The following is an 18,992-nucleotide window of genomic DNA, read 5'->3' on the forward strand; positions in this document are numbered from 1 at the left end:
CCGTGCGATTGCAAATTGTTTGGATTTTGTTAACACATACTATATTAAGACTATAAAATTTGAATACAAATTTAATACAGTTCAAAAGCGGGCTCGTAAATCGGATGGTGCTAAAATTACCAGTAAACGTATGCAATATAGACCGTAATACTAAACTAGTTAAGATATAATACAGGTACCATCAAGTCGTATAAATATCTTAACAGCAAATAAATGTAAAATATACGACCACACACACAGCCCGGCATGTATAATATGTACAAATGTGTATGTAAATTGTAGCATACATCATGGGAATTTGCATAACTGTGTTGGGCTATGGTACGCCCCCAAACCCATAAACAAGCGTTGCTTAGCAACAATGACGAAACAGCTGATAGAAATGTGTCAAACTCCCGCCATGCCACGCAGAAGTCATCTTGGGATATGAAATCTACTGTATAGTGCTTGATTTTCTCCATTTCTCCATGTAACTGATCTCAGTTATACTATTTGTTTAAACATTTAAGTCACGTTAATGCAAACATTTTAAATAGTTAAAGCGTAGACATAAGTTATTCCGGCTACTAGAAACAGAACCAATATAGTTGCTAATTAATATAGAATTTCGTTTTTATGATTAGAAAAATGTCCAGACAAAGATCATTTATTACTATTGTTTTACACAGCCGACATCTCAATAAGGTTGCCAATTGGCTAATTTATCAATGGAGAATATTATCTGTTTCATAAGTATTGTATTTTTGGACGACAACAGAGCAGAGCTTTGGGAAATTTGGTTCGTTAAGCAACTACAACCACATAGGATTAAATTTTGGTGCAGAGGTTTAATTTTACGTGTACCAAATTGAAAAGTATTGAAATATATGTCTTAAAAGTACCTTGGGGTTGACCCTGATTGAAATGTCATTTGTTGAAATAATTATTTCGTAAACTAGATACAGGTCAACACTTTGTCCTGAAATATAATGCGGAAGGTTATTTTCTAAAGCTACGTACAGTAACTATTCTGCATCGCGTTATCGTCATGAAACAATAATTAATAATACAAAAGCTTTTAAGCAATTTGCCACACAAAAAGTCCAGTACTATTTTTAGGATTCAAGGTTAGGTGTAACGCCTTTAGAATGTAGCAAAACGAGCCTACAAAGATTGGAACTAGAAAATAACCACAGCCAAAGGTGTCTGAGATAGCACGTTGTAGCTGGTCTACCCCAATAATGAAAATACAAGTTTGTTAGCTTACAACAATGAACAAAATACACATTATGTGTTCATTTATTAATATATGCCACTTATTCAATAGATGATTCATGTTTCAACGGTTTCCAGTATAGGCCCTATTCACAATACGCCGTTACAAGTTGAATTTGAAGCCTAAATAATTTTAAACCTAAAGAATTACATCGTTAATAAGGATCTCGCGTAATTCTTGATTATGGGTGGGGCGCAAGACGTCCGATCTGCAGCAATAAACAATTCTTACATCCACCGATTAATTTTAATTGAGGACTTTATCAAGCTTACATTAGCCACACTTGCACTTGATTGCTTGGACGTGCAATTAAAACCTGGAAGTTGTTTATTTATTCTGTGTTCCGTGTGCGAGCAGCGAAGTCTCAACATTTTGGTGTTATAAACGACTATGTTGTGTTATTGAGTTAATGTTTTGGAACCCATTTATGAGGGCAACAATAACATTACTAAATATTAATATTACTAAACAATATTCGACTGTGGTCTCAGGCGGAATGTAATTGTTGCAATTCCCTCGTAATTCCCACCGCAGATTGCTCATGACTCTTAACAAGATTCTGGTTACCGTCTCGGCTCTGGGCGGTTTATTTAGATTGTGCAAAACATTCTTGACGATCAGTTTTTGTGTAAAATTGCGGTTAATAACATAATCACTTAATGTTCGGACTTTCGGTTTGCGATCGGTATCTTAAGTAGTAGAAAAACGCGCTTTAGTAAAGTAGGGGATTGACTAATAAGTATAACGGAATTTATAATTAAATAAAATACTGAGACGTTTCAATTTTGACCAATTTACTATTTAGCTTTTGTTAAAAGCTAAAAAGATTTAACATTCTTTCTTGTAATTGAATTTTTTCTATCGTGGATGTTTGAGGATTAACTGATTCCTTATTGATCCTTGTTTATTAAGGACATTTGTTTCATTCTCCAAACAAAAGAGACTATTGTTCATAAAAGGCAGTAGACTTATTTAAATGTAAATGTTGCTTGAAAATCGGTCTTATAAAACTTTCCTGAGTTTCATGCCTGAGCTTTAACATCCTAGAGCAAATGCCGTAAATATATGTTGTAAAGAATTATCATTTTTAAATATTGCATCAGCCTAAAATTTGGTCTTGAGAATGCGGTTCGTGACTTTTTTTGTACATGATCTGATCTTAGTTTCCTTCAGGACCATCCCAAATTTAAAATCTGTAATCACTCAGTAAGAGATCTAAACATTATTTTTAAACTTCAAACGAATTTGCAGGGTTTTTAATCTTCTAGCAAAACTGCGAAACATGTTAAACATATTTGAGACTTTTAGCACCGATGCACTGTATTTTGACTGGTGAAATCTTGCCTAGGGATAAATCACGATTCGTTATCCGTCAATCACACCACGACCTTTACCCTATCGATTGAGAAAACAAAACGTTGTCATAGCAACCGTGTGTTCAGCTGTCGCCACACAACACAAGTACAGTAGTATTGCAAGTGTTGTTACCTGGTGGACTCTGACCGCTGCAGAGGCAGGGACGCCCGTCTCTGGCGAGGTCCTAGGGCGGTGTTGACGGCGAGCTCGGCAGCAGGCGAGGGGAAGTGCGGTAGGGAGTGACTCAGGTAGTCCTGGGGGTGCTGCGTTGGCTCGAAGGCGGTGGCGGGTTGTGACGGGTAGTACGGGGTAGCAGGCGACGAGTAGTGAGGCTGGTGGTACTCGTACTGGAACACGAGTAACTACATGAGTTCATGTTTGCTGATGGCGAGTTTATATTGTCTAACTAATAGACTGCAAACGTCCGTCACAATCAAATTAGTAAAAAACAAAGTTTCCACGTTTTTGGATCTGGAATCTAATACAGTCCCCAGGAGAGAAACAACAAAACATTACAATTGTACTCTACACGAACCCAGATGAAGTAAAATAGTAGCCACTCACAGAACATTATAGGAGTGAAACACAAAACCACAAATGAAACAACAAACTACTTTCTCAGCTGAGGACGGGTAGATTCCAAATCCCGAAAAGTCGCAGAACTCTTTCTAACAGTCATGAAAAATGTCTGCAATATACTAATCAGTTAAATAACTAGAATATGATTAAAATATTTTTCATTTTACAGTAGTTTGACCCTTTGACTGAAACTAAACTGCACAGAAGGAACAACCAGCATCTCTCCAATGGAACATTGTTTTGTGAACTTGCTCCTTATGAGTACATAATGTACACATCCAGTGATTAACTCAAATCCAAACAACTGATTGAGAAACGGTGAAAATGCTTACGATTTATTAGAAAGACGTTTTCAAAAGTGTACTTTTGGAAAATATCGGATCATGGTATTACTGATACCCTCCTTTAGAAGTGTTATATTTGTGTGATGCATACTTATGTTATAAAACAAATGTATACATTGCACAGCATAGAACGAAGGTTACTGTCAAATAAAACAGATAGAAGTGTAGAATTTTTTTTTTAATAACACTTGACAATATTCAAACACATGTTTTATCTACTTCAATTATGTATGATTAACATTAACATTACGATTATCACTGTTGATCAATATTGTCACATGTCTTAGTTAGCTTAGACGTTTTAAGATCCCTTCAAAATCACGCTAGGGCTTATTTTTTCAACTGCTTCACAATATTATTTCATAGCTACCTGTGGTTGAGAGTGTGGTGTGTGAGGTGCCGCGTGGTGGTGGTGGTACGCCGCGGGGACCGCGGGAGTGTAACACTCGTCATCCATCTTGAAACCGTAAGTCTCCTGGAAGCTAGGCAGGGGCGCAGCCTCCAGCGCCACGTCCTGGAAGGGGTCGAGGTCTTCTGGCAGCGACGCGGTGGCTTCCTCCGGGTCGGGATACGGCGCCGACAACAACTCAGCAAAACTGGACGCTCCAAACGGTGTCTGCGGAACAAACATTCAAACATAAGTCGAGAAATCTCTTTGGGATAGTTGAAAAAAACTAAATCAGTTAAATCATCGTAGTAACTAAACATTCCTTGGTACGGAGTTTAATGCGAATATGAATGAGAAATGTGTAAAACTATGTAGACACTTCTAATTCACTCTAATTACAAATACTTTTTATCTTAACACAATATGACTATCAGGGGTTACTAATTAAAACATAAATGTCAATTAACGCTCTCAAATATTTACTTAATTGCCTAACCTCACTCTTATGTCTTTTCTTTTTTTTCTTTACGAAACACGGTAGGATATAGTTTTGATTAACATAAAACAAATATTTTAGCAAATAACAAGATCCTTATTTAAATAGGCTGTAACATACAAAAAATTAAAATTTTATATCACGAATTTGTATAAATCGGAAACTGTATTAAAATAAGTTCAATTACTCGGGAACAACACCGCTATAAGAAACCAAAATTAAACAAATAATGGTTAAAATCAGTTGAGCTAAAGACACATTTATGTTTATGGACTTTGTTTCAATCCGATATTCCTAATGTTTTACTTATTCACATTACAAATATGATAAATGAGAAGAAATCGGTCTTCAAACTAATCTGAATAGATTTAAAGATACGCAGTTAGTGAACAAATCAAGTGGAAAAAAATCAAAAACTCAAAAGAAATTCTGTGTTTCTTGGCTAATGACGTGCCATACTTGAGACCGAGGAGAAACTAAAGTCGCTTTTTAACGTTAAAAACTTTCATTCGCGTTAAATTATTTTTGTTAGAGTCAACAGTCAAACAGTCGTAAACAGTCAAAGCGAGTACAATATCGATAGCCTAGAGACGGACAATGAACAACACATACATCTCACCGAACATAAACCACAAACAAAACTCCTTTGGTTTTCTAAAATAAAAACACCGAAACAGGTAATGGTCCAACAAACATGACATTTGCTAATGGAAACACAATTAATTAACAGGGTAATCACACACGGGGTAATTACAGAAACAATGGCCCAGCGGAGCGACGCTATAGGCTGTGCGGAGGTTAATGCAGTGTGACGACGCTGCCCGCGTTGGTTGGCGGTGGCGTCGGGACGCGCGAGTCGACGCGACGACGCTCCGCCCCCTTACACGGTGAGGGGGGGGGGGACACGCAAACTCCCTGATGTAACATTAATGCGGTATCAATTGTGGCAGCACCGGGGTGATTTATTTATTTGTTTAAATAATTTTGTGGGTAATTTTTGAAATCGCAGATATCGGGGGGATTTTTAAAACAATTTTTGCGGCTTATGACAAGAAACAACAATTAATACAACATTATACAATATTACATTACATTTTCTTTAATATAGGCCCTAATGTTAATTTCCATTTGTTAAATACCATAAGCTTAAAAATTGTGTATACAGTATTTATTATAGTACATTATGTTTCGCGATACCTTGTACAGTAGTTGTTTGTTTTAAAGTAGATGCTTATTTTATTTTTGTGTATTCATCACTAGAGTGTCATGCAATTAGCATTTTAGCTACACCAGTTTTATGTGTACAGACTTAAAAACTAACAGGACAGATGGCTACTTTAATTATTGTTTCTGTAAGTGTAGTTTGGGGTTACTTTGTGTATTATACTTTAAAAAATAAAGCCCTTCTCTATTTAATTATGTTAAACCTTTGAATACCAGTCAATGGTTAAACATAGTTAGTTTTAATTTTTACCGATCACAGCAATGAAACTGGTAAATTCTAGTGCTCGCTGAATTCTACACAACCTTTATCAATCTGTTTTTCTGATTAATCTGAATAAAAGGAATGCAACTTTAGACGAGAAAATCACCGAAGGAATCGTTTGATAGATTTTTCGATCAATCGATCCTAATCTCGATCGATAGCAGAAATCGATTAATTATGATTCAATCCATCGGAAAGACCGCTCAGAAAGTGTTGTTCTTTAATCAGCGTGATCTAATTTGCTGCTTATTAATTTACTGGGCGTAGAAATTAATTTCCTTGTGAAATCCGGTCGAGTCGATGATTTGCCTTCATTTCCAGAATTCATTAGAAACCAATAATGGTCATTTCCTCCCTAATTGAAGCAGCGTTTAGCTCAAATATTTTTTAAAAGAAAATAATGTTATAATAATCTTAAAATAATAATATTTTTTTTAAGTTTCTAAACTATTGTTAATTTTAATTTGATTTTTATTCAGACAAATTGGTAAGATTTATTATTACTGCGTTTACCACTTTCTTCGAACCCACTGTGAACCTTTCGTTTGAAATCCCACAAAATTAAATAAGAAAAATAACCATAAATGAACAAAAAAAACTGGTCAGGCTTAAATCACGAATCACAAAATAGCAGCTCATAGACGTAAAATGTTATTGTTTTGTTTTATTTATTAGTTACAGATCTTTAATATAGTGTTTCAGTTCCCCATCGATTAAATATATCAAATACTGACATAGGTGTTCATTTCCCATAGATTTTGTTAACCGAATAACTTGTAACATTCATCAACACAATATTACGTTTGTATAGAGTAAGATACTTCAATGACCGGCGCACTGAACAATGTAACGTGTTTGATAGACTCGCAACTTTTCCCACTATGACTTAGTGTGTGAGAAATCTTCGTGTGGAAACAAAGTATGATAATAGGACAAGTTGTGAGATCATGGGCATGTCAGATTGATGCGGGGGAGAGGGGGGGGGGGGGGTCGGCGACGTAGAAAGCTGAAAGTCGGCACACTGGCTTGAGGTGATGATGCAACTAATTTTTATGTCTAAGTGCGACTCGGACAGGCAGACAAGTAATGAGATACTGCAGAGATGGATCATTAATTATTTTAAAGCAATATTTTAGCAGTGACTCAATTGTGTTCAGGGATCGAGTTTATGGAAAGGTGCTGTGTACCTGATACAATTTCTGATAAAGAAGATATTTTACACAGAAAGTGTGGTTCAAATTTGACTACTCCCGTATTATATTGTGCGTTTACATATTTCAAAAGAATTATACTAGTGTAGTAACACATCAACAACTGTTTAGTGTTATGCTGTTAACATGAATCCAACATTTTTATAGTTCAAGCCTAGTAGCACAACATTTACATGTGAAGTGACAAAGAAGAGTAATTTTGTATTTATGTGTCTATTGACTAGACTGGTTGTTTTTGACGCGGTAGTGGAGTAAGTCACACATTTTACGTTCTTAACTATTTTATACTGTTGATGTAATGTAAAAACCCCACCGATAATTTATAAAAGTTGTTTAGCGAATTTGCCATATAGGGAATGAGCTATTACCGTAGGTCTCATAGTAAGACATAGACCAGGGACCGATTTACTTTTTCGTTTTGAGGTCCCCAGAGGCCAAAAACGCCCTCCGTTCAAATTTATATATATTCATATGTGTGTTCGTTAGCGCGATAACTCGAACAAAATTATCCGATTTTGATGAAATTTGGTATAAACGTGTAAACCTACATTTAGTCGCCTAGTTCGTGAAGCAGCATGATCGGACTATGGGAACAAGGCTTTATTAGGGGTTTTATGGGGTAAAAATGGGTCTTTCCCTTTTTATCACCCTGTAAACATAAAATTCTGCAATTTATTTCCAAACCATTTTGTTGAGCTAAAAAAAACAGATAAATTAGTATATTGAAGCATTGTTTTATGTCTAACGGTTACGGAAAAAATCCCAAAAAAGTGTCAATTTAAAATTACCATGTTATTCTAATGGAGAATAAATAAACTGTTGTACTGTAGCTTGCTTGTCTATGGACACATTTTAGTGAAATTTTGAAATTTAGTTTACTTCATACTAAGCTATCAATATTTCAATAAAAAACCCTATTTTCTTCCTTATAGCAGCAAACAAATCTGACAATTTTAAGGGAATAATTTAGTAGAAATCCAGTCAGGTAAATGGAAATTTGCTTAGTCTGAAGGTTTGCTGTGGCGAGGGTATTTTTATTTCCATGTGAGTTACACAAAATAGGATTTGTTCAGAAACTTATCCAAGTCACGAGCACCGGCTGTTTACTAATGTATCGCAGTATCGGTGACCGAGCGCGATGGAGGTCCCAAATTAAAATCGGCGGCCGGCGGCGGTAAAAGGTTAGCTTTCACTGATAATTGTAATATTGTCAAAGTTTATGAGGGCATTAGGGACAAAAGGGCCGACAGTACTTTATTAGTCCGACTGCTACTGCTACTACCGTCACCAACTCACTTCACCATTGCTCCTGTGCTCCAACGTCTGTAGCGAAGCGGGATGCTAATTTAGGTTGGGATGACTGTAATCGAGACTTAACCGACCGTGAAAATCACGGAATTCGGCAACATGTGTGATGAAACGGGACATTGTGAGGTTATGTCAGTGTTACTCTCCTGAGGCATGACTCGGTCCATTGCCTGCTTTGCTCAGATAAACACTATTAACACTTAATGTTTGCATAGAAAGTAATTGGTGCGAGCTGTGTTGTGAAACGTTGAAATACACTGTTCATAGATGTATTCTCTGGATACAATATAAACAGTCTTAGTTTTCTGACTCTTTGTGCTTGCTCTGTGCAAGAGATTTTATTATGTCCGTGTGTTGTTGGCTTTAATTAAATCATAATATTTCTTCGTATGGGTTTCCAAAAGTTGTTGAGGTGCGAATATGTGGTGAGCTGAACCAGAAAGCAAAGTCTGATTTATACATCTAATTCGTTATGTTGTAATACACATTTCTTTTTAACCAAAAGTCTATCGTTGTCTACAATTCGTTATGACACAAGTTGTTACCATATCATAACACGTATTTTGTATTTACAGTTACAATCGTGTGTTCTTTGTATGAGAGATCCTAGTTTACACTTAATTTTATAAAATTATACTTTTCAATGTGTCTAAATAACATTTTACCTAAATAAAAGGAATGCAGGAAGACATATTCTATACAATCCAACCCAGACCTTCAAGTTAATTGGAAACAGCAATCAACAAAACTTGTCTTCCAAGAAATGCACTTGAGCGCCAACAGGTCATAATTGGCGCAATCTTGGAAATTCATCCATCAAGTTTTTTTGCAGATTTGGGTCAAACAAACAGCGAATGTTGCGGTCGCTTTAATAGCCAGTGTGAAATGACTCTGACGTGTGACGGCGGAGACCTTCGAAATAATTCTCAAACCGGTAAACGTACTTTGTGTTACTGTCAAGTTTGATAGTTCAACTCATTGCTATTGTAAAACGCGTGCTTGATTGGGAGTTCCTTGAGATTATTAGATAATATTAAGATTACTAGTAATTTGGAATTAGGTTTTGTGCCTTTTTGACCGACTCGCAAATGCTCTCTGAATTCCAAGTGTCTTGTAAAAATTGCTTACTGTTACAATTGTGTTTTCCACAAGACCCCTATACTGTATTTTATAATTATTGAGATATGACCTTTCAACTATTGTAGTTTCTTGACTGAGTAACATACAGAATAACGAAACAGGTTTATCAGAAATTTGTGCGAACAATGATAATTCTTAAGTGTAGGTACATTTATCGCAATTTCAAAATGAAGGCATCCAGTTTTGTGTGCTGATTGAGCCAGTTATACAGAGGCTATTTGTTAAAGTTCCTGGATTTTTTCCGCGAAGTAGTACAGTAACGTTTGTATTTAGCATGTTTGTGCGTGTGTTTGTTTGCATGTAGGACGGTAGCGAGTGCAGAATGTTGTACCTCCACCTCTGTCCCTGCACAATTAGAAGATATCACTGCGATGGGCGTGACATATCGGAGCGTCCTTCAAGTCGAATAATCAATTCTGGGTCGGAATAATTTAAAAACGAGTTCGGTTGCAGCCCGCTGACCTGTATAAACGGAGATTAGCTTAGGAAAAAATAGTCGATTCGAAGGTAGTAGGGTGTTAAAAATGTATCTTGTGTATTTAAAATATGTTTGCATTTATAGAAAGTTAATTAAAATTGTACAATACATATTTGAGTAGTGCGATAACACGTTTTGCTTCTCTTAAATCGTCATAAGATAACTTAATATTTGGACAACACACATTTTCTTTAGTATATCAAACAAACATTAAAGCTGAAAACTGTAAACGCGTAGTTCTTTAAGTTCTTAGCAAAGGAGACCCGGATGAAATAAGTAGCTGCAGGCCAATATCGATAATCCCTGTTTTAGGCAAAATAATTGGAAAAAATCATGAAAAAAAACTCCTTGTAGGGTTTTTGTAGGAAATAGCCTTTTGTCCAGCACTCAACATGGGCTCAGGTCGGGGAAGTCTACCACCTCAGCAGTTATGGGCCTTGTCAACAAGTCTCTGATGCCTTTGAAAATAGAGATTCCATTGTTCTGACATTGTGTGATTTAACAAAGGCCTTTGATCACGTTTCACATAACCTTCTGTTGGATAAACTTCGACACTATGGTCTTTGTGGCACGCCACTTAGTATGTTGGAGTCCTACATGAATGGAAAGATGCAGTGTGTCACGATTAACGGCTCGACATCGGCGACTCAACTGGTGCCCTATGGGGTGCCGGAAGGCTCAGTTCTGGGTCCCCTACTGTTGATCTTACACATCAACGACCTAAGCGTTGGTCCTAATGTTCGCAGACGACACCACTCTTCTCGGTAAAACCTCGATGAGTTGATCACCAAACGTGATGGTTCCAGTGTAACATGTTACAACTTAACTCAACTCTAAAACCCAGTTACAACTCTGCAGTCTCGGAGAAATATAATTTCATAAAGCCGCTGATTTATCATGCCTGTTCCATGCTCACATCAGCTATGGACTGCTTCTTTGGCGCCACGCTTAGGAGTGCCACAGACTGCTTCTGCTGCAGAAAGCAGCGGTGAAGATCATCACCTCAAGTGGCTACCTAGATCACTGCTGGCCCTGTTTAGGAATTTGGGAATACCTTCAAACTTCATATTGGCGCCTTCAAAGTCCTTCACCGCCAGAAGCGAAATTCATGACCACTACAGAAAAAGCAGATCGAAACTGGACATTTCGAGGTGCAAGCTGGTGACGAATTCAAAGCAATTCCCGGACTTGGCATTGCAGATGACAGACTTCCTAGTCATGAAAGGCTACTTGAAAAGAACCTCTTTGAGCGTTTTTTTAGTGCGGTGGCAAAAAAAACATGGGTTGATGAGTTTTTTTTTTGCCAATTCACTTACCTCCCTGCTCGCCATTTGTGCCTTGTAAATATTAATGGGAAATGTCTCATATTCAATGTTTGATGTAAGAAGTGATGTTTTAATTTTTTAAACAATCCAGTTTCTTCTGGTGAAAGTTCACAACGGAAGGTATAATTTCATTTGAATTAGAGTTAGATAGAAAGTATAATCAATCATATTAATATCTTACGTGTTTTTATATAAAAAAATAATATTGTAATTTTGGTCCTTTACATGTATACTTTTGTTGAGTTGTAACGGAAAAATGTTATACTTGGAGGACACCGGTAAAATGTATAAGTTCAGATACACAAAATTTTCATTTCGCATTCCATCAAAACCCTACTTCGTCATTCGAAAAACTTTAATTTCTAAGATCTCAGATGAACATGAAGCAAGTCCACGTGCGGTGTAACGTGAGTGTTCTATAATGTTTGGGGTAGTATGGGGGAGGTACGGGGGTGTGACGCCTAGAAGGCGCTGACATTTGCCTGCTTGCTCAGCGAGCCATGACGCCACTGATTACTTGCACAATGCTATGGGTCCCTCGGGAACCCCTTCAATCTCGCTATATTCATCCTTCTTCACTCCATTCCCATCTGATTCCACCACCGCACTCAGGTCATCAGTGGACAACCGGAAACATCATTACAGTGTTGAATAAAAAGTAGTCGAGTTAACTTTGAATTATTATATCTGATACTTGACTTTACATTTAAGCATCGGGAAGTGCTAATTGAACTAGGATCTAAGTCCCCAGTAAAACGTGGAACGACGTTTATACTATATACTTTCACTCAACCTAGTGTTTAACTTTGATGACTGTCTAAAATTTTACAAAATAAAAATGTAAGTTTGTTTGGTATTTTATTTTCAATTTTGACAAAATCACTAATATATTTCGTCCTAAGAGTACGTAAAAGTTAATTATAAACACAAACTAATCGCCAAGTCTTTTCATCTAATGTGGAACTTGATCAATAATTAATATGATTTTTTTAGCTTTCTTCATGCGTTTATACCTTCTAATGGAACTGTGATATTATTTGTTATGCATTGTTTTAAATTGATAGGTTTAATGTAATTTGAGTGTGGTAAATAGATATTTACAAGCATAGAATCTATTATTCTACGAGGTCTATTGTAATCTATGTTCCCTATTATTTCAATAAAATACCTGATCACTTGATACTTGAAATTAATTTCAAGATTAATTTTTAAGGAACCTATCATTGATTGCTGATGCGACCATAGCTCATTTAATGTTCCTCAATGTATCCGTTCATCAACATATAAAGTGTCATATTTGCAATTTAGAACTATCAACAGCAATATCCACGCCATCCCCACAGCGAGCCCTCACACAAAAACGACCGACAAGAAAACCTACTCTGGACAAAACTGATGAATGAGCTTTGCTAATCCGAAGGTCTATTTTGACAACATCATCGTGTACAAATGGAGACACGAGGGCGAGGCGGATGATAACTGTGTCAGTTGGAGCACATTAAAAGCTATGCAAAGTAGCCTCGCGTCACCACCACGACACGACCATCCATCTCGTGGTCAGACCACGAATATCTGGTTTGACCGGTGTTGCAACGATGAGATGGATGCGTGAAATAAACTGACCAGTGTCCAGTACAGATTGGTCGGATTAGATGTTATGATAGGGCGGAGGTGTTGGGCAAGCTGGTGAGGAGTTACTTGAACGTGAGACGTTTTGTTAGGTCAGAGGATATGATAGAGAAATAGAGTTGTCCTCGGTATATCTTGAGCAATTGCATTAGTACAGTTAGTGGTAGTGCACGGAACTTTCGTCCCCAAGGTTCCGGGATCAAATCTCGCCAATCACCTAGCCTGGAGTAATGTAAAAAGGTTCCCTAACACTCTAGGATGTGAAGGTGGGAAAAAAGTATTGTTAAAGCTAACAAACATAAACAGCATGGTCAACAGTGATTACCAACATAACGATATAATACTGAGCGAACAGTTTGGAAACACAATCCATAACTAGGGGAGCGTTTAATCTGAACGTAAAACCAAAGATCGTAACAGGTTGGTAAAATCGGGGACAATAAGAAACAATACTGGTTTGATAAGGGGAGGGGGAGGGGCCATCAAAACAGCGCTAACGGGTCCCATATGTTGGGGTGTAAGCCGACACCACCCTTCGGATAAATCATTTCAATCAAAACATTGAGGCGTGAGGCAAACTATCATCCCTACAGATATTAATGTAGTTAGGGTGAGGTGGCTGGTTAAACTGTTCACATCACCATTGTCGAGTTTATGTTTTGGCAAAAATTTGAAAGATTAAAAAAATTTAAAAATCGAATTTCAATGGGGAAATTTGGAATAAATGATTCAAATAAAAATAAAATGGTATTATAGGGTGTCGTAAAAGTATATTTCACATTTTCAAATAGATATTTAAAAACTGTATTTTTCTAATTTACTATTTAGTAATTGGTGATAGCTTTACTTCAGCTATACCACGCATTTAAGTCCTCTTATATAAGTTTTTTACAAATATTTTGGTAATGTGGTCGCCCAGAATTTAACACCTACGTACGAAAGAATTTAGTTTGGTAATTCTATTTAGAAGAAACAATAAGAAGTGCAATGTTTTGACTTCTGTGTTCCTACTGTATATTTGAATTTTATCAATATCGACATGTTTGAATTAAAATCAATCAAACGCAACATAAGATCACTCAGGTATAATTATATGCAACAATTCCGACGTAAATGCTTGGCTGTAGACGTCTGATGCAAATAGACCAGATATTAAAGTAATGACTGCCAGTAAAGGCTATTTATATACAACGATATTAGCGCGTTCGCTTATGTAGATGAGAAGTGTGACTGCGCTGCGCCTACATCGTGTACCCATTGGTCAGAGAGTGGGTTGGATGGACTCGGTACAAGTAGGTAGTGTATAACGGCAAACAAGAGCACATCAGTGGTCGGGCGATAGAAACTTGTAAACTTGTAATAATATAGGATCTCTTATAGTATTCAACAGGTCAATTTCATTCAAATTTATTATACTTTTGTATAAGAAAAACATCAGTCTGGAAACGAAAACAGGACGAGTTAATGGAAATATATCTTAAATAGTTTTTAGAATAACAGTAGAACACCATAGTTAGTAGTTGTTACTAAAATCTTAGGCTCTCGTTGGAATAAAATGGAAAATGACAGTAACATATCACGACCTGTATTGATACAATGCCGGTAGTATTACAATTTCCAAAGGAATTATTTTCAATTATATGTGCTAGGATAGTTCAATCACCCTTGAAAATTCATTTGTACAATATTTTAAAGCTGGACATACCGTTCGTCCAAAACACGAGCTACAGTATTTTCTTTACCGTTACTATTAAAATGTATCTTTTCCTACAGTTACCTAACAATGTACATGTTCTCTCACTGATTTGAGAAAGCAAAGTGGCCAATTCGCTCACCAGTGAGACAATGTTAACATTGTCTCACTCAAATTACTTTGTCTCACTCCAGATTTGCAACGTGAAGGCACGAAATAGTGAGCGCGTAACATGCAGGCAACGTCGTATGCGCGCGAATTACGTTGGCAGCACTGGCTGTAAATCAGCTGGTCAGCTGTTGTACTGTTGTATTTGTCACTTCACATTAAATGTTATATTAAAAGTTCACTTCTGTGTAAAAAATAGGTTATGTCTCTTCACAAATTTTTTGTTTTATGGTAACTGTAGGAAAAGTATAATGTGCAACTCGAGTTCAAAGTACAATTGCCTCACTCGAGAAACCATTCCTCACTCGCCTACGGCTCGTGAGTAAGGATTTCTCTCGAGTGAGTCAATTGCTCACTTTTCTCACTAGTTGCACAAATAACTATTGCCTTGTAAAAATTGATTTTAAAAATACAAGAGATAGGCTTTTTAACAACGAGTTGAGGCTACAACGGTCTCTTACCAAATAATTTTAAAATGTGACAGTGTAAAAAATGTATCTCAGCGTGTTTATGATATTGGATTAATTATATGAAATTTAACTGTAATACATTAACTTGCAAACGGTGATTAATTGCACAGAACCAATTGCGAACAGCAACGAGTTGTTACTTTCCGAAAAACAAACAAACATGACATGACTGTTATAATATTTCCCTGTAAAGCGTAACTGACAGTAGGGTATGTAAGTAAATCATATTGAAAAGTCAGAAAAGCCAGATTGGAGAGTAAACTGACAGTTGTTTATGCGCCTCCCACACTGCGTTCTGCGTCGTCACGAGGAGAAATGTGATACAAACCAAACATTACAGCAGAAATTATCGGTTATTATTGAGGCGGAAGTATTTCAGGACCAAACAAATAATAAAATTGAACAAAACAGCATCCGATTTAATGGTGAAAGCGTTTTGGTGTTTAAATTATAGTGATGGCTGCTGAATCAGTTGTGTTTCTTTAGCTTAAAGTGATACATCAGTTTTACAGTTTAAATATAAATTTTTCGAAAATTAATGCCTGGTGATAACGTTTTTATGTTAAAACTAGCTTGTACCCGCGGCTTCGCCTGCGATGGTGTAACCAATATCAAGTAGCAAAAGAAATAAACATAGTATTATAGAAAAAAACTAATAGAGGTGGCTCATATGATATGAGATGCTTGGCAGTAACCACAGTAAGATAATATCATTATTTATTGCCTAAAGCATAGTTTGAAAATATATCACAATTGAAAAATGTATAGCAATTAAATTATAAATAAAAAATGAATGTAAACAATAAAAAAGACATGTTTAATCTTCAACTGGAAACCTCTAACAACATAAAGTCATCGAACTTAAAAATACAGCGACTCTAAGTTGAACTAATTGCAAAATATATTGAAATCAAATTATTGTTGGTTAACTGTCGTTTATCGAAGGAGTTGTGGTTGTAACACTTGGAAATTTTAGCTTGAAAATCCAAGGAAAGGAAATCCGGGGTCCGAGAGGGTGGTTCATTAAAAGGTTACTTAGTGTACAAAGAATAAATTTTAGAGGTTTACTTATAATTTAGAGTATAAAATATAATTATAATAATTAATATAAAACATAATTAGTTTTTACTGAACATTTACCACTACAGTTACATGTATATTTTACATAAGGTGCAATAGACTCGCTACAATACTGGTTGATTATCCGCCCCGGCCGTCAGACTCGTTACGGGCGCAACTTTTTGCCGCCCTCATTTCTGCATTTCATCCTTTGACAGCGCAACAGCGGTGAGAACGCGGCCACTGCTCGCTGATGTTTGGTGTTGAGTTGTACCGTAAACTAAATATTGTGAGGCTCTGATTCTAAGTAGGGTAGCCGTATTGGTACAAACAAACTGGCAGTAAATGTAGCAAAACTACATAATGTAACAGAAAAGGATATGATGAGTCGAACCAAGAACTTGTTACGACAATAAATAATAAATTAGGTTATACTATAGTAAAAACAAAATAAAATAATCCAACGCTCTGTTATTGGGGTTTTCCAAAAACCCACACTGGTTTCAAAAGTTTATTCAATTTAAGCCAAATGAAAAGATGTTTACCATTCGAGGATAATAACATAAACAAAATTGTTAACATTAAAGTTTTTTTATAATAGTTGAAAAAAACTTACAATATAACTTGGATAGCCACTTTTACAAATGGATTTGTGTGACGTTTTGATTTACGTTCAGGGTTTTCTTGGGTAATTTCGATGTCGGTTAGGGAAATAACAAGTTCTTTTACATTCTTAAATAAGTTTCCATAATTTTTCAAGAAACTACCAAAGCATCTAGCACAATGTAAACCAATTAAATGTATTATAAATCAGGATATTATTATTATATTAAGCATTCGATAACGTGTTATGGAAGAAGAAAAAAATACAAGGAAACACACGCCCACTAGTTAAAGACACAAAATAGTACATCTTGAAGAAATATAACGAAATATAATATGTAAAATAAATAAAACTCAAAATGAAACATACATTTGTGTCGTACCTGTGTGTGCAGCAGCAGCATACTTGGTGAGGCGGGGTGCTGAGGGGGGCCTGAGCGCGTCAACAACACGTCACTGGGGGCCTCCTCCGGACCTGGAAACAACACGACAACATCAGTACCGTACAACACATAGCAAAAGTTTTATATGCTGAGGGGGGCCTGAGCGCGTCAACAACACGTCACTGGGGGCCTCCTCCGGACCTGGGAACAATACGACAACATCAGTACAACAACAACACAGCACAAACTGTATATGCTGAGAGGGGCATGAGCGCGTCAACAACACGTCACTGGGGGCCTCCTCCGGACCTGGGAACAATACGACAACATCAGTACCGTACAACACATAGCAAAAACTGTATATGATGAGGGGGGCCTGAGCGCGTCAACAACACGTCACTGGGGGCCTCCTCCGGACCTGGGAACAATACGACAACATCAGTACAACAACAACACAGCACAAACTGTATATGCTGAGAGGGGCATGAGCGCGTCAACAACACGTCACTGGGGGCCTCCTCCGGACCTGGGAACAATACGACAACATCAGTACCGTACAACACATAGCAAAAACTGTATATGCTGAGGGGGGGCTGAGCGCGTCAACAACACGTCACTGGGGGCCTCCTCCGGACCTGGGAACAACAGGACAACATTAGTACAACAACAACAACACATAACTGTATGGATGGGGGCCTGAGCGCGAGCGCGTCAACGACACAACACTGGGGTTTCCTCAACAAAAGATCACTATTTCAACATTTACGACGTATATGTTGGGTAAATAGTACGAATAAAACAAAATAACACAAATCCCTCCTTACATAAAAACATTATAGCTACGAAGAAACAAAATGAAAGGACAATCCTTTAAACGCAATATTTTATATTTATCCTCATTGTGAGATTACCAGGACCATTTAAACCATAGTGATCAACTTCGCAGTAATGTTCAGCAATACAAAGTTGACGAGGTGTTAAACCCCTGATAAGTGTGGACCACCCAAGTGATCCAGACCTTGAACATTTATCGCAAACTACCAGACCCAACCCTTGTCGCCTTCTAAGGCGTGACAAATTAGCAAATCCGAATTTAAGAAGGAGGATTTATAGGTCTAATTTGGATTTTTACGCGGTTGACACGAAGGTGACCACTTTTTGCTGCAGACGGTTTTAGCATCTCAGCATCTGCTTGAGTCGCCAGGCAGGAATGGTAATCACCGAGAAGATTGACCGTAAAATTGTCTTGCAACTCCTAACCTGAATTGTGGCTGAAAGGGAAACTGCAAGCGTTGTCGGGTTGTTCTTTTGTCTTCTTTGTGCAAATAAGATTCTATTTTGATTGATCTTGTGGTTGATACAAGTGATAAGTTATTTCAGTAAATAAAAGTACAGTTTGTATTGATAAAAAGTTTTAGAGTGTGTATGAAGAATTTAAGATACAATTTTTTGTAGTACCAATTAGAATCACCAATACAATCTTCTGAAGGTCTCTAGGTTTTCGCAAACGTCTACTTTTTACAAACACTTTAAAATATCTATCGGATGCAAAATCCCATTATTTTAAGCAATTTTAACTATCAAATCACTACACGATACAACATATAGGATGTGTCGGACT

The 18,992-nt window shown here is 36.8% G+C and overlaps 1 protein-coding gene across 3 annotated transcripts in view; it reads right to left on the reverse strand.

Annotated features, from left to right (window-relative positions):
- LOC129000719 (probable nuclear hormone receptor HR38) overlaps positions 1 to 18,992 on the reverse strand; it is a 75,459-nt gene that overhangs the window by 14,159 nt on the left and 42,308 nt on the right. For 2 of the 3 annotated variants that reach the window (XM_054427692.1, XM_054427691.1), the window contains exons 2-4: positions 17,372 to 17,463; positions 3,905 to 4,150; positions 2,744 to 2,958 (exon numbers count right to left, since the gene is read on the reverse strand). In XM_054427692.1, coding sequence (XP_054283667.1) covers positions 2,744 to 2,958; positions 3,905 to 4,150; positions 17,372 to 17,463 — 553 coding nt within the window. Of the gene's footprint in view, positions 1 to 2,743; positions 2,959 to 3,904; positions 4,151 to 17,358; positions 17,464 to 18,992 lie in introns of those variants that run through there. The other variant, XM_054427693.1, reaches the window with a different exon arrangement.

The sequence above is a fragment of the Macrosteles quadrilineatus genome, unplaced genomic scaffold (genome assembly GCF_028750875.1).
Source record: "Macrosteles quadrilineatus isolate MER2022 unplaced genomic scaffold, UCM_ALF_1.0 Scaffold_8__2_contigs__length_117827958, whole genome shotgun sequence".
Lineage (NCBI taxonomy): Eukaryota > Metazoa > Arthropoda > Insecta > Hemiptera > Cicadellidae > Macrosteles > Macrosteles quadrilineatus.